The sequence below is a fragment of the Schistocerca nitens genome, chromosome 3 (genome assembly GCF_023898315.1).
Source record: "Schistocerca nitens isolate TAMUIC-IGC-003100 chromosome 3, iqSchNite1.1, whole genome shotgun sequence".
NCBI lineage: Eukaryota > Metazoa > Arthropoda > Insecta > Orthoptera > Acrididae > Schistocerca > Schistocerca nitens.
Genome location: NC_064616.1, coordinates 247,347,019 through 247,362,737, shown reverse-complemented (window position 1 = coordinate 247,362,737; position 15,719 = coordinate 247,347,019). Strand labels below are relative to the sequence as shown.

At 40.1% G+C, this 15,719-nt stretch overlaps 1 protein-coding gene across 1 annotated transcript in view; it reads right to left on the bottom strand.

Annotated features, from left to right (window-relative positions):
* LOC126248207 (uncharacterized) overlaps positions 1-6,516 on the bottom strand; it is a 194,044-nt gene extending 187,528 nt beyond the window's left edge. Inside the window, exon 1 of the mRNA XM_049949019.1 lies at positions 6,066-6,516. Within this exon, the coding sequence (XP_049804976.1) occupies positions 6,066-6,095 (30 nt within the window). The 5' untranslated portion in view covers positions 6,096-6,516. The remainder of the gene's footprint in view (positions 1-6,065) is intronic.
* Positions 6,517-15,719: the final 9,203 nt, after the last annotated feature.

The window sequence follows — 15,719 nt, the reverse complement described above, 5'->3', positions numbered from 1 at the left end:
CAACATGGACCAGCAATGCTACAGAAATTGAAGCAAACCAGCCAGAAGTATCGCACTGTGGATAAAGTTTTAACTTTTGCTTCTTATATTTCATTGATTAAAGGTATGATAAACATGAAACTTTGTAGGCAACAACTTAGTAACATAAGGTTTTCCAATACAAAATACCATTCACATACTGATTTCTAAATTTCTACAAAGTCAGTCCAAACTTGATTTTCGTAAACATTACAATGATAGGTCACATTCAATTTGCTTTTAGCATATCTGTTTTCCATTAATGATTTTAAACTTATCACAGTTGGAAGGAGTACGTTTTCAACCATTCAGAAAATCTCAGTCTACCTTCCAATGTGGGTTAACAATACCTGAAAATCACGGACAAATTTGAGGGACTCTTATCAAGCAAACAGGCTATATTGCAACAACCTGTTGTCCATGTTTTGTTGCATGTGGATTTTATTTTTAAATTGTTAAGTAATATATCACTATATCACATTGGTCCATGGAGACATTGTCACTACCAGTTCAAGAACACAAACCAACAACACCCAATACCAGAGGGATCATGCCCAATAGCTGTGCAATACAAGCCACTGGTGGGTTTCTTCATCCAGGTTCCCAAGCCTGTAATTTGGTTTCTTAATTTAGGTTCCAAAACCTTGTGGTGATATCTGTCTGCTTACAAAGTCATTTAACATTTCCCTCATTTCTATCTTATTTAAAAAAACATTCCACGACACACAGAGACAGGTTGCTATAATGTAGAATGGCTTGACGGGCTCCCTCAAATTTGTATGTCATTTTCAGGTATTGTTAGCCCACATTGAAAGATAGAACACGATTTTCAAGTTAAAACTTTATCAGCAGTGTGATTTTACCGGTTAGTTTGCCTCAATTTACATAGCACTGTTAGCCCACGTTGGAAATCAAACCCAGTGGGGTGGGGTGGGGGTTAAAACACATTGTTTCTAATAAGACTTTTCTGAAGCTTCAACATAAAACTGTGTTAGTAAAATGAAGTGCTGAATACACTCTATTTTCACCTTTTCACAAAGATCATCTTTTTGACTAATTTACAGATTACTGGAACATAGAAGGTGAATGAAATTTTGTATGCCACTTCCTTGTGCTGCCAAGCTATTGCATGTTAGGTTTCATGTTCATCATGCATTTATTCTACAAGATATAAGAATCCGAAGTTTATGTTTTTTCTGTGCTGCAATTTTCGTGCCCAACTTTGTTGTACACTATCTAGCATTGTTAGCGTGTGACTTGTTTTGGCGGTTAAAACTATGGTTTTTCTAATGAGCCCAGTTTATAAAATCTTACAGTACACAAGTTTTTGGGAAAATGAGGTCGAAAATATTGCATTTTTTTACATTTTCACAGGATCTTCAACCCTGTACTTCATTTATTCAGTATGAGAAAGTGGTACATAAATGGAACTTTGTATTTGAGAACCTTGAGTTGATTGGTTACAACATGCCAAGTTTCACATGTGTCATACATTTAGTCCCAGAGATATAAGAAGCCAAACTTTTAATATTTTTTCGACAACTTTGTCCAAAATTTTATGGTTGAATATGATTATTTCCAACAAAATGCATGATGCCATACAAGATTATCAAATGTTATGTTTTTCAAGAAAACATTGTCAGAGATATAACAGTTCATATTCACCAGAAATTTATCCTCGGTCTGCGCCAAGTCGCGCATGGAGTCAAAGAAGTGACTATATCTCAATGAGTATTTCTTTGACGAACATCAAAGTTTACAAATGTTTATTGGGGCCATGTGCGAATGATCTCACAAAATTTCAATGAAATCCACGATGGTCGAGCAAGACAATGTTCCAAATTGGCATTGAATGACCCAACAGAAATATGAAAAAAAGGAGAATTCTACATAAAATGAGCTCCTTAAAACCAAATTCAGTAACAAAGAAATCTTCAGGATGGTTAAGTGGCACACTAGAGGGGGTAGTTCCCTAGCTGCTGCCAGGAAATTAGTTTGTGTGGGTCATTATCAATACCAACTGAGAATACATAATGCTATAGTGTGGGTGTCAATTGTACAGAAGCAAAACTTTATGTGGATGCCTGAACTTTCTTTCCCAAATAAATGTCTAAACCATAGAAAATTTTTTTACAGTCTCAACAGAGTGCTAACAATAAATTACCTAACTCAACCATAATAATAATTTCAATCTACAAGATAATAACTCAAGAGACATGCATCACTCATAGAGAATAAATAGAAAGAAGGAAAGGGACAACAGTGTGAATATCTAAATTACACCTACATGCATATTCCGCAAGCCACCATATGGTGCGTGGCGGAGGATACCCTATACAACTATGCAGTCTTCTCTTTTTCTGTTCGAAAAGAACGTCGCCTTCCCTCCAGGGATTCCCATTTGAGATCACAAAGCATCTATGTAACACTTGCATGTTGTTCGAACCTCCCGGTAACAAATCTAACAATCCGCCTTTAAATTGTTTCTATGTCTTCCTTTAATCAAGCCAGGTGTGGATCCAAAACACGCGAGCAGTACTCAAGAACAGTATCCTAAAAATTCTCCCAATAAACTGTAGTTGACCATTGAGAGGGGGGGTGGGTGGGTGGGGAGGGAGGGAGGGAGGGAGGGAGGGGGGGGGAGAGAGAGGGGGGGAGAGGGAGAGAGGGGGGGAGGGAGAGAGGGGGGGGGAGGGAGGGAGAGAGAGAGAGAGAGAGAGAGAGAGAGAGAGAGAGAGAGAGAGAGAGAGAGAGAGAGAGAGAGGGGGAGAACAGACTGTGTCCATCTTTAAGTACTAATATATTGGTCATACTAGTTAATATTTTGCTCCACAGTAGTTCAGTACTGTGAAGACAATTTTTCAGAACCTGGTAAGATCAATGTGTACCTATGGATAATGAAAAGCAACTGATTACCACATTAAAGCTGTTACTTAGTATTGAAAACACAAGCTTTGTGTTTTGAGAGGCTAGTCACATTTGTACACTTACTGGACATATACTCCATACTCAATTTTCAGTGCATTGCATAAAGCATTTTGTATCAGTATCAGATTTCCTGTTCCCTTCCATTTGCACATGGAGTGAGGTGAAAAATGACATCATACACTTTGGTACTAGTCCTACTCTCTCTTAACTTATTCCCATGGCCCCTTTGTGGAATGTATGATGGAGGAAGCAAAACTATGAACAGTCTTCCTCAAATCACTGTTATATTTACCCAGCAGTTTTTTTTTTTTCTCCAAGAAGTGTTACTTTTATTATAAAGACGCCTATTGACGTACCCTAAGTATCTGTGTTACACACGTTTTGCGCGAGCTGAACGAATCTTATGACCATAGAAGCCTGCCTCACAATTAGTTTGTCATCTGCTGGCAATTGTATCTGTTAAGGACTCCAAATGATAGAGTAATATACTAGAAATGGCCTCACTACCCTCTTTTGTGTGGTCTTATTTATTTTTACAGCACAAGTAGTTGAACTGGAAGAGGCCATATGTTTGTTTTCCAATTCTGAGCATCCACCAATATACGTACTTAAGAATTTAAGTTGTTTTTAATCTTGTATAGTATTTCCTATTGGTGCCATATACAGTTTCCTTTATTGTTGCAGTACTTATTTGTAATGTCCGCCATCCTCAAAAATATTAGTCTTTCCCTTCTCTTCCCTAGTACTGATTCCTCGTATTCAGTACACTTCGTATTATTATTATTAGCCCTAAGATACTTAACACTCTGACAAATAACAATCAGAAATTTAAGAATACAAAGTCTACATGTTTGCCTCCACCTAATAATTTCAACACGTGGTTGGTGTGTGTGTGTGTGTGGGGGGGGGGGGGGGGGGGGGGAGCAGTGCTTCAAGAAAGCTGGTTTTGCAAACATATGCTGAGATTTTTTGAGATGCTTGTTTTCCTCTAGTGCTGACGCAAATTTTGAGCAAAGAATATGCTCTAAGATTGTGCAAAACTGATTTTGGTATTACTGCTCTGCAAAACTGCCCAAATTGTCTCAAAACCATTTTTATACATAATAATTCCATGCACTTTTTTCCAGTCGCATGGGGCTATTCTACAAATACAAGCCAATGTGTTAATTCAACAGTCTACTAGGTATAAAAACCTATCTGAATTCTGTCACAGCATGGTATCTTGTTTTCTCTGAATAATTTAAATTGGATTTCAATTCCAGGAATACTTGTTTCAATATTATTCATTTCTGGGTTTGTGCAGAGGCTAAATATTATAGTAGTTCAAATCATATCACTTACAACTAAGTACTGATCTCTACCGTATCACACTGTTCTATGGATACAACACTGTTAGACAGCTCAATGAGTTTCTAAAGTATTTTACCTCAATAATCCCACCAAATGCCGAAGAACACTATCCTCATTTCCTATACCTGAAGTGTTTGATATTTTAACATCTGTGTAACAGTTGCTACATTTCCTGCTTGTGTAAGACCTCAATACAACAGTAAATCATATTCACTACAAAGTCATGCATTCATGCAGGTTTATTCACATTAGCACAAAATTTTCAGGTTTTCTCCAATTGGTATTCCTGTAACTCTGAACAGGATACTGGCACAAATGTCTTGGTGATCCAAGAGCAATAAAACACTGAATAATTTGCTACTAGTCTCCACACATAGAAACTGCATTCAGAAACTCAAAGGTGAATTTTAGTTGATGAAAAGGGAGAGGGTAGTGTATACAAGAAAACATTAATCAATGCAAGAAATAGTATCTTCTAAACAGAAAAAGTATCTTCTAAACATTACACTACACCAATAATGTGTATTTAGAAGTGTGTTAAATTGTAGAAATAAAATCTGTAATGCTTATAGAAGCTAAATAAGTGCCTGTTATGTTCACACCATAATGCACAAAGTGAACATAATGATTTTTGTCAATAGCTACAATACTACATTTTACAGTATCAATACAGACAACTGAAGTAACATGGCAAAGCAAAGGATTAAACTTTTACTGCGACTGACTTTCGGTGTCGATTGAAAACTCTACATTTCTCCAACACCCACAGTCAGTCTTGGACATATATTGTGATTTCAAAGTGCTCTCCTGGGCAGTGACATGCACAGCACACAATTGAAAACCATTTAGGCCTAATGAAGATTTATAAAGGGTAATGAAAGGTGAGAAGGGAGAAGAAATTCGTAATATATTAATTAGCAAAAGACTGATGATGTATGAAAAATGTTAATCCAATAAGTAAATAAACATTAACCAATGCAATAATTAAATAAACGTTAACCATCATACTTGGGCAAGGTATAAAATAGTCAGTACGCTATCACCGTTTCTTTATACGAAAATCATCAACGACAACTGAAAAAAATACTTTAATTGGCCCGGGCGGCGTTAGTAATTATAATAGGGCACAATACTCCACGTTGAAAAGAATTTTTGCACTTGACCAGCTGTTGAAAACAAAAACCACGCGGGAAATTTATGCGCGGGAGTCATGAAACAGTACACAGTATACATTTCACACGGGAAGCAAAGAGAAATTTTTTATCTTTTATTTTAGTCTTTTTTCTTTGCGGAACCACGGCAGTGAATTACTTCAGTACATATATTCCACCGTCTCATAGACACTGTACGGTAACCTGTATGGAAACTGCTCTATACTAGGTATTTTAAGTGATTAAATACAAAGGTGAATAAAAAAATACGACGTGCAACTATTTACATATAAAGCGGAGCCACAATCAACCATGAGACTACAGATAATTTGTTTTACGAGGCAAGACATGGAAATACGGAACAGCGTTACGTACATTTGAATACAACATTTAGACAGGGATTTGAAGGTGCAACACATACTCTACTATTTAAAAGAGTACAAAACATCTTTCTGCACGAAACAGAATTCAGAGAAGGGGCAATTAACGATGTGTTGACTGGCAACCGAGTATAATCTATCGGGCTTCAACACGAGGCAGGACATTTCGAAAGCAGTGAACAAACAATAAAAACAAATAAATACGTCACTTGAGAACTATTTACATAATTTAACTAACCTCTGCGTTGAATGCTCGGACTGAATCCATGGTTTTCTTTCTTTAGGACATTGTAATAATTGTAAATTACTCCTTACACGTCTTTTAACATTCTACTAATATAATTAAAATAACACTAGTACACTTGTTCATCACTTAATTATAAGAAATAATACATATATTGGAGTCTTCATTATTGGGAACAAATATACACCACCGTCCTCAGTACAATTTTCACAAAAACCTTCACACGACGCTAGATGGGTTACGTCATGAGGAATGGCGGAGAGTTTTCGCAAGATGATTGAATGCGTCATATTTTCCAGTTAAAAGGTGTGATCGAACGTAAATGTTGCCATCTAACATTGAAACAATATGGATGATACAACATGATAGAAATAAACACATGGATGTACATAAATAAGCACAAAATAAACATTCAAGACTCCACGACCCGCGTGTACCTCCTTCCGACCTCAGTCGGACACTGAACGATGGGAGTTAAACAAATGCCCGTTACTTCTGTGGCGCGAAATTCATTTCTAAGGTGCAGTCGTTTTTTATAATTAATGTGCAGCTGTGCCGTAAAACAAATACATGAGATAGTTGCGATTAATACCAGTCAGTTTGCACACTGCTAATTCACTGTATATCGTGCTATAAGGGCCCGTTACCAATAAGCATGTTTTGTTTCAGACCATAATCCTATATTGTTTTGTAAGCTCTCATTATTTTTGAGCGATTCATCATCGAACTGATTGTGTTTGTGCAAACGTCACAGTTCTTGCCAGCAGCGGTTTCTCAGCCAATACTCAGAAAACTATGTTTCATGCCGACGTACTACTTCCAAATGTTTTAAAGAGCTCAATCATTTAATCAATTTCAATCAAAATTCTTTGAGCAAAAAAAAAAAAAAAAAAACATGATTCGTTCTCGTCTTTATACTTTCTGCCAGTGTACTTTTGCACTGAGTCCAATATGTCCAGTGAGTTGTGAAGAAGTAGTTGGACTGAGCGCAATGTGTGCAGTGATTCGTGGGAAGACCTGAATAAATGGGGTAACATTAGTTTAAGGATTTACTAGACCCTTAAGTTACCGTATTATATACTCGAATGTTTATTAACTTTTAATTGTTTTCTTGTTGTACCAAATTAACATTTCTAATACAATTGTAAAATGATTACTGCTGGCTGCATGGTCAATGTTGCTTATACCCAAATTAAATAAAACAAGTGTAAAATGTTCTGTGGTTGAGTAAACAACTAAGGTAACATACCTACAAACATTCTAATGAATTTTTTTAATGCTGTCAGTCAGCTTGATATGTTTCATTGGTTTCTTGATGTATTTGTGGTTTGCACTTTGGTCGAATCTCACTGTAGAAATACTTGGCTCTTGGTCATCTTATAACTTACCGATACTTACTTCAATCGTACTAGGCAAGACGGCGCCAACACAAAATTGCTTATATTTTCTCTGAAATAATTGCAAGAGGAACGAGGAAAAATCATCAATACCTAAAGAAATGAGATGTCTGTTGTGATGGAATGCGCTGGACGAGTTTTACTGTCAAAACAAGTGGCAGAGAAGAAATGCAGCGACACAAATGAAATCCCACATGAAGCAAGTACTGTAAATCGTTTCACAAAGCATGAGGGCTGAACTAATGGGTATCACTTCTAGTGCGTAAATGCCAATTCGACGTGAAATATGTTGTGTTGCTGAAAATGTAAGGATGATAGGAGGAGGGAGAGTAGCTGAACTGGTAGCTGAAAAGATAGGGGGAATGGGGGCACCGTCAAAATGACAGAATTAGCCTACTCTGATTTCAGATGTTAGATGTAAGCGTTTTCTACTTCACCTAAAGAGACTGCCGTAAAAGAAGTCCGGATAATTGGTCACACGCAAATGAAATTTGTTCAAATAAGCTTACCCTGATCCATCAGGATGTCAGAGGAGAAAACAAAATAAGTTAACAAACTTCTTATCTGTTTATGCGATCTAGGATGTCAACACAAAGCTGATGTAAGGTATTATGTTTGTCTGAGCATCATGTAAACACAGGACTCTAAATGTTAAATATAGACACGATAAATTAGAACCTCTTTCTGTAGGTAAAATATGAAGAAAGGAGTTGTCGTGCATGTAAAAAATAACATGAAATTCAACTCTGCTGAAACCGGTAGTTTCTGCTTAGATCAATAGCATAATTATTACAGTATATAAATCTCCACTGGGAAGTTGTTAAATATCCTTAGGAAAATTTGAGTGACAGACAGAAAAAAATGATAGTGCAAATTTTCGTATTAATTCTCTGAAAGATTCTTAAACAAGAAACGACTTGGAATCCTTATTCAACACTTATAACCGTAGTTTCATTGTTAATTATCCCTCGTTAATTTCACTGGAAAACAGTAAACTAATAGGCAACGTATTTGTAAGTGATACATTTAATCAATGATAATATAAGTGTTCAGCCAGTAGGGAATGGATTCTCTGTCCATAGTGCATAACTAGCTATACTAAATAACTAGCTATACTAAATAACTTTACTGATTACAACGAAGTGGTATTGTGGAAAACAGTTTCAGTACTTACCAAAAAAAGCAACGGAATATTTCAAGACAGCCTTACAGGAAGCTGACTAGACGGGCTTTTACAACATGACAGTTATTAATGCCAAATTTAATGTATCTATAGATGGGTTTCTGTCAGTCTTTAAGAGCTGATTTCTCATGAAAATCAAAAAGTTTCGGATTACAAACGGAAAAATGAAATGAAATGACCGTATGGCATTGTTGGCCAGAATTTCGTGATTGTTCGCTCTATTTGTTAGGGGTGGACGTCCCATGACGCTTGTTCAAGTTCATGTAGTTCCATTAACTCAGTTTTTTATTTACAGACGGCGGTTAACCGTCTGGCTGAACACGCTGAGCTGCCGTGCCCGTTAATCAGCTAAGCAGGCGGACATTACAAATGTAATTAAAGTATCATATGGAAGGAAAAGGAAATTAAATGAAATGATTAGGGAAAACAAAGAAGTGGGACTGATTTCATGTTACAACAATTAATTTGCTGTCTTAAGGAATATTACAAAATACAAAAAAATTACAGTGGTCCTCCGGTCTTCTCTCAACCATGGCATCTTACTCCTGGCAAGCTACAATTCACCAAGGCGGTACTCATTGCAATAATTCACACAGGCACCGAACAACTGTCAGAAAGCAAGTAGATGTAGCCACCGCTGTTTGTAGCAAAGAAGCCTGTTTGTTGGCGCCCATCCAGTAATTAATGCTCTTACGATTCTCGACTGTTACCAGTAGTGAAACATTGGATTTATGTCACCTTTCCGGTTATCTGGTAATTTTCACACTGGACCTTGTCAGGGACTAAAACCGAATCCCAGTGGCCCTAAAGGACACATAAAAATGGCTATTACAACACCATTCTCAGCCTTTGAACTCCCTTATCTGTCTTACAGATTGTGCAACGCTACACACATTCTAAATGTTTATTAATGAAGTGTTACGGGGCCTAGACTTCTGTATTGCCTACAATGATGGCATGCTGGTAGTATCATCTCCGCTAAAAGAACACAAACATCTTCTCTGAGAAGTTTCTCGTCTTTTTGACTACTATAGAAAACCACTGGATTCCACCAAATGTGTTAGTGGCACTATAGAAGTGATCGTCATCGGATTAAAGATATCTGCTGCCCTTGGAGATTATCTGGCGACAACAACAATGTGAGAACTGTATGGATGTCTAGGCATGGTATACTTCTATCGCCATCTTATACCTCGGGCTGCGAGTGTCAAGATGTCACTCCACATGGTCCTTGCAAGCTGGCCCCACACTTCCATATCTCTCAAGCTGATGCCAGGAGAGATTCACACAAGTTGCTTTTCTTGCGCATCCGTTTGCTCCTGGCAATTTTTTTTCAGATGCTTCAATTCGTTCTTTCAGTGTCGTTCTGCAACATCGTATGAACAAAGCATTTGAACCCTTGGGCTTTTCTCCAAATAACCGCCTGAAAAATGGTGTTCTTGTCTATCATATACAGAGTTCCCCGTTACCTATAAAGCCATAAAAAGTTAATGGTTTACAGCCGAAGGCCACATTTTCACCATACATACCATCCATTAACTGCTGATATTCACATTTTTCTGCCCCAGAGCAGTTACCTGCCAGTCTAACTTAACCACCTGAATTTAATTGTCCACTTCACAACCCACATTAGTGGCGCAGAAAATGTGATTGCTAATGTCTTGTCCAGAGTTGGTACCATATCTCAGAAAATAGATTTTAATGAGCTGATAATGGCACAGAACAACAATGCAGAACTGACGTAGCTGCTGCAAGGAATGTTGCTTGCCACTGCCAGGCACCAATGTCACCCTTTAATGTGACAAAACCACAGGCTGGCTATCTTTGTATGTACCTACATCACTATGCTGCCAAATACTTAGTCCTTGCACGGACTAAATTAAAAGGCATCAAATAGGCATCTGCTCTACAATGACACGGGTGCCACAATGCTTTGTGTGACCTGGTGTGCTGCAAGATTGCCATTCATGGACCGAGGAATGCAGCCCCCCGTCAGAAGGGCAAAGAGACATGCTACGAACAAGTGCCACATGGGACCTTTGTTAACACCAATATAATTTTGCACATCTGTATGTGGAGCTATTTGGCCCACTACCTCTTCCCCGCAGCTCCTGAAACTGCCTCACAATGATTAAAAGGTTCACAAGGTGACCAGAAGTTTGGCCACTACAAGATCATTCAGTGGAAATTATGGACTGTGCCTTTAGCTTAGGCCGGATAGCATGTTTCTGCTGTCAAGAATAGGTGATACGAAACAGAGTCGCCAATGGAAGGCAGAGAGCTTCTGTATCATGGTACTATTGTTCAGCAGAACAACACCATATCAAGCAGCTTCTAATGGCATGGAAGGAGGAATTTCAGGCATCTGTGGTAGATCTCATGTATGGTGAGCCCCTGTAGTCACCACATGAGTTCTTCCTCCAATCTGTCACACCAGGCTGTACAGCACCTAGATTTGTAGCGAACCTCCAGAGGACGATTTGCAACTAACGCCTGCCTTGCACCATAATGAACAACTCATGTTTGTTTTCAAAGACCTGGCCGCGATGAAACATGTCTTCTTACACTGAGTTACACTATATTAACGCATTCTGGTCGCTGCCCCCAGAAACTATTGGCGCATTGTGATTTCCCTAATAATCGACGCACGAAGAATTTCCGCATGCGAATTCCCTGAGTGTTATTTCTAGATGCATTATTTCCGAACAGTAAAGGTGTGGAGTTAGTTGTTCGCTCTTTTAGTAATTTTGAAAGCCGCTAAATGAATGTTCGTGCTTCCACAAAGTGCTACACGACTTAAAAAACACATTATGGGCATAATAACCTCCCGCATAATCGTTGTTGCTGCGCGCTTCCGTGGTTGTCTCGATCACAAAAGTTTGTCGTAAAATGGGAGACAGTTTGACTGATGAATATCTGAGGCTGCTTGAAGATTCTGGTTCTAAAATTGATGATAATGCTTTTGAAATCGACGACAGTATTTCTGAAATGGACAGTATTCTGCTTGAATACTTCATTTATAAGCAGAAGCCACACAAAGAAGTCCAAAAAGTGTATGACATCTGGGGGGCTGTAACAGTGACTGTGGCTAGACTGGAGTGTGTTAAGCATTGGAGCTGCTTTACTAAGGCCCCTTCCTGGCCATAATTCAGGTTGATGGGGCACTGACAATCCATCTAAAAGAAGAAAGAAAATTGTGCCCATTGATCGATTTAAAGTGGCATACCTGAATGCCAATGATGTTACTGGATCACATTCCATGGCTTCACAGGCCCAACAGCACTTCTCATCCCTACCAATTCAGTCAGCACCAACGCCACATCCAGACATGGGCACTGCGTCACGACAGATCCCAGAAGACAAGGGCGCAACGGTGATGATGCAATATGGATGAAGAGTGCAATTCCACCTGGACCCATGAGCGATGTTATGCGCTTGCCGTTATGATTTCTTTCTCATTTCGCAGGAAGTGGTGCGGTAGTGCAATGCCCCACAGTTAAACTTTGCGGAATCAGCAACATCAGGGCACAGATTTACCTGGTATTACGAGAGACCACCCGCAGTGAAGGAAAGCTGCCGTTTAAAATCTCGTGTTTAAAGGTTTAAAGAATCATTCATGCAGAAGGACTGTACAGACATACTACCATTTGACTACTGTATGGAGGACATACATTGATCAGTCAGAACATTATCATCACTGACCTACTATCGATATAAACCCATCCAGGCGATAGAAGCATCACCTGGCGAGGAATGACTGTTAGTCAGACACACACACGGTGTATGTATCAGTGAGTGTGCTGTCCACGTGTGGAATGGGGAAGGCAGACGATCTATCTGAGTTTGGCCGAGGGCAGGTTGTGATGGCCCAGAGGTTCGGTACAAGCATTTCGCAAATTGCACTTGTCAAATGTTCGAAGAGTACTGGGGTGAGTGCCTTCAATACATGGTGAAACTAAGGTGAAACCATGTCCAGGCATCATGGGGTTGGGTGCCCAGCTCTCATCACAGATGTCATACGCCGTAGGCTGAGCAGGCTGGTAAAACAGGACAGGTGGCAAAATGTGGCAGAACTAACATCAAACTCCAATGCTGGGCAGAGTATGAGTGTGTCTGAACACACAGCGCACCAAACACTCATAAAGATGAGTCTCTGCAGCCGATGATCCATGCACGGGCCAATGTTAACACCACGACATCGGCAACTACGACTGCAATGGGTACTTGACCATCAGCATTGGGCGTTGTTGCAGTGGCAGAGCACTGCATGGTCTGCTGAATCCCCATACCTTCTTCATCATACCGATAGGAGGGTGTGAATCCGCCGTCTTCGGGGGAACAGCTCCTTGACACCTGTACTATGGGACAGAGACAAGCTGGCAGCGGCTCCGTTATGTTTTGGGGAACATCCACATGGGCATCCATGGGTTTTGTAACTCGTGCAAGGCGCCATGACGGCTAAGGGGTATCGTACGCTGGTTGCAGATCACATACACCCCTTCATGACGGCCATGTTTCTTGTCGACAGTGGCACTTTTTAACAAGATAATGTGCCATTTCACAAGGCCAGAAGTGTGTTAGAATGGTCCGAGGAATACAGTGGCGAGTTTCAATTGATGTGCTGCCCCTGCCTCCGTCCCCCCAAATCGCCAGATCTGAATCCGGTCAAACACGTCTGAACGTGGCGTCAGAGGTCATCGATCTTCTCCCCGGAATTTTACGGCAATTAAGTGACTTGTGCGTGTGCAGATGTGGCGCCAACTCCCTCCATCGACCTACCAAAGCCTCACTGCTTCTAGGCCACGACGCGTTGCCGCCGTTATCCTTGCCAAAAGTGGACATATCGGCACTTAGGTAGGTGGTCATAATGTTCTGGCTGACCAGTGTACAGTAGACATCCCTAACGTTGAAAAGCAACGGAGAGAGTTGAAAAATAATAAGTCGCTAGGTCTGGATGGAATCCATTTCGGTTCTGCTGAGAGTACTCCGCAGCATTGGCACCTTACTTACATTTATCGTGAAACTCTCGTCCAGAACAAAGATCCATGCAAATGGAAAAATCATAGGTGACTCTGATATATAAGAAGGGTAAAAGAACATATCGACAAAATAACAGACCAATATCCTTAACGCCGGCTTGCCTGCGAATTCTTGAGCATATTCTATGTTCAAATGTAATAAATTTCTTTATGAGGAAAAGCGTTTATCTAAAACTCCGCTCGGATTTAGTAAGCATCGCTCGTGCGAAACTCAGCTTGCTATTTTCTCTCATGATATTCTGCAAACCATGGATTACAAGCAACAGGCAGAAGCCATATTCTCAGATTTCCGGAAAGCGTTTGACACAGTGTCACAAAGCAGACCGTTAACGAGGGTCCGAGCATATAGAACAGGTTCTTAGGTACTTGAATGGCTCTAATATTCTTTAAGTAATAGAACACAGAACTTTGTTCTGAGCTGCAAGTCTTGTCAGAGACAAAGGCATCGACAGGAATGCCCTAGGGAAATGTGATAAGACCGTTCTTGCTCTCTGTATTTGAGCCTGTTGCTAATGATGCTGTAGAACACGAGAAAGTTTCGTCGTTGAGCAACTGTAGGAGGCTACAGGATGACTTGAACAGAATTTCTATTAGATATGATGAATCACTGTATGCTCTAAATGTAGGAAAAATAATACTTCAATGCTCGAATACAGTATTTATTAGTGTTGTAATGCTTGACAGAGTCATGTTAATTAAATATCTAGGTGTGACTCGCAAAGCGACATGAAATGGAACGAGCACATAATGTCAGTTGTAGGAAGGGCGAATGGTACAGTCTAGTTTATTGAAATAATTCTAGGAAAGTGTAGCTCATCTATAAAAGATGTCTCGTGCAGAACACCTGTGTGACCCACTTTTCAGTGCTGCTCACCAGGTCAAATTAAAGGAAGACAATGGAGCAATTCACATGGTGCCTCTAGATTTTTTACTGGTAGATTCAGTTAATTCGCGGATATTATGGACCTGTTACATGAAGTCAAAAAGGAAACCCAGGAAGGAATAAAAAGTTCTTTACACAAAACAATCTTGAGGAAGTGTAAGGAAATCGCATCTGTGATAGACTGCAGAACGATTTTACTGCCACCAAGGAACGTCTCATATAAGGTCGACAAAGACAAGACAAGAGAAATCATGGTTCTTACACTAGCACAGACAGACATTCGTCTCTCCTTTGCTCCATTTGCGAGAACAGGAAGGGGAATGACTAGTACTGACACAAGACACTCTCCGGCATGCACAGTATGGTGGCTGGAGGACTATGTACGTAGATGTAGATGTAAGATGGGCAGTCTGCACCTATGTGGTTACCAAGCTGGATGCTGTTTGTAAGCGCTACTACGAGGTCGGTTCAAACAATTCCGGAACGTTGTCCACAAAGTCTCCTTCGAAAGACTGTCCTCCACAATTGATACACCGCTCCTAAAGCCGTTTCCAATTCCGGAAGCAGCTGGATCACGGGAAGCGCCATCTGCGAATTTTCTTTTGTCTCGCCTGTCGTTGCAAATCTTCGTCGCTTCAATGGCGTTTACAACATTGACCACAAAAAAATCCGCAGGGGCCAGGTCTGGAGACTACGAAGGATGAGCGGAGTGACTTCGTTTTTTGTGCTATAGTCATGCACCAACAGGTTCAAATGGCTCTGAGCACTATGGGACTTAACTGCTGTGGTCATCAGTCCCCTAAAACTGAGAACTACTTAAACCTAACTAACCTAAGGACATCACACACATCCATGCCCGAGGCAGGATTCGAACCTGCGACTGCAGCGGTCGCGCGGTTCCAGACTGTAGCGCCTAGAACCGCTCGGCCACCCCGGCCGGCGCACCAACAGAGATGCGTGTGCTGGTGCGTTATCGTGTTGCAAGGACCATGAATAGTCTCTCCCCATTTCAGGCCATTTCCTTCTCATATGATTTCAAGACATGATCCAACTGAAATTTTACATTCTTGTACAATCTCTCAGCCAGACAGTCTTCGGTTGCCACGCACAATTTCGTGACGTTTCTGACAAGAACGTCGGTAGACG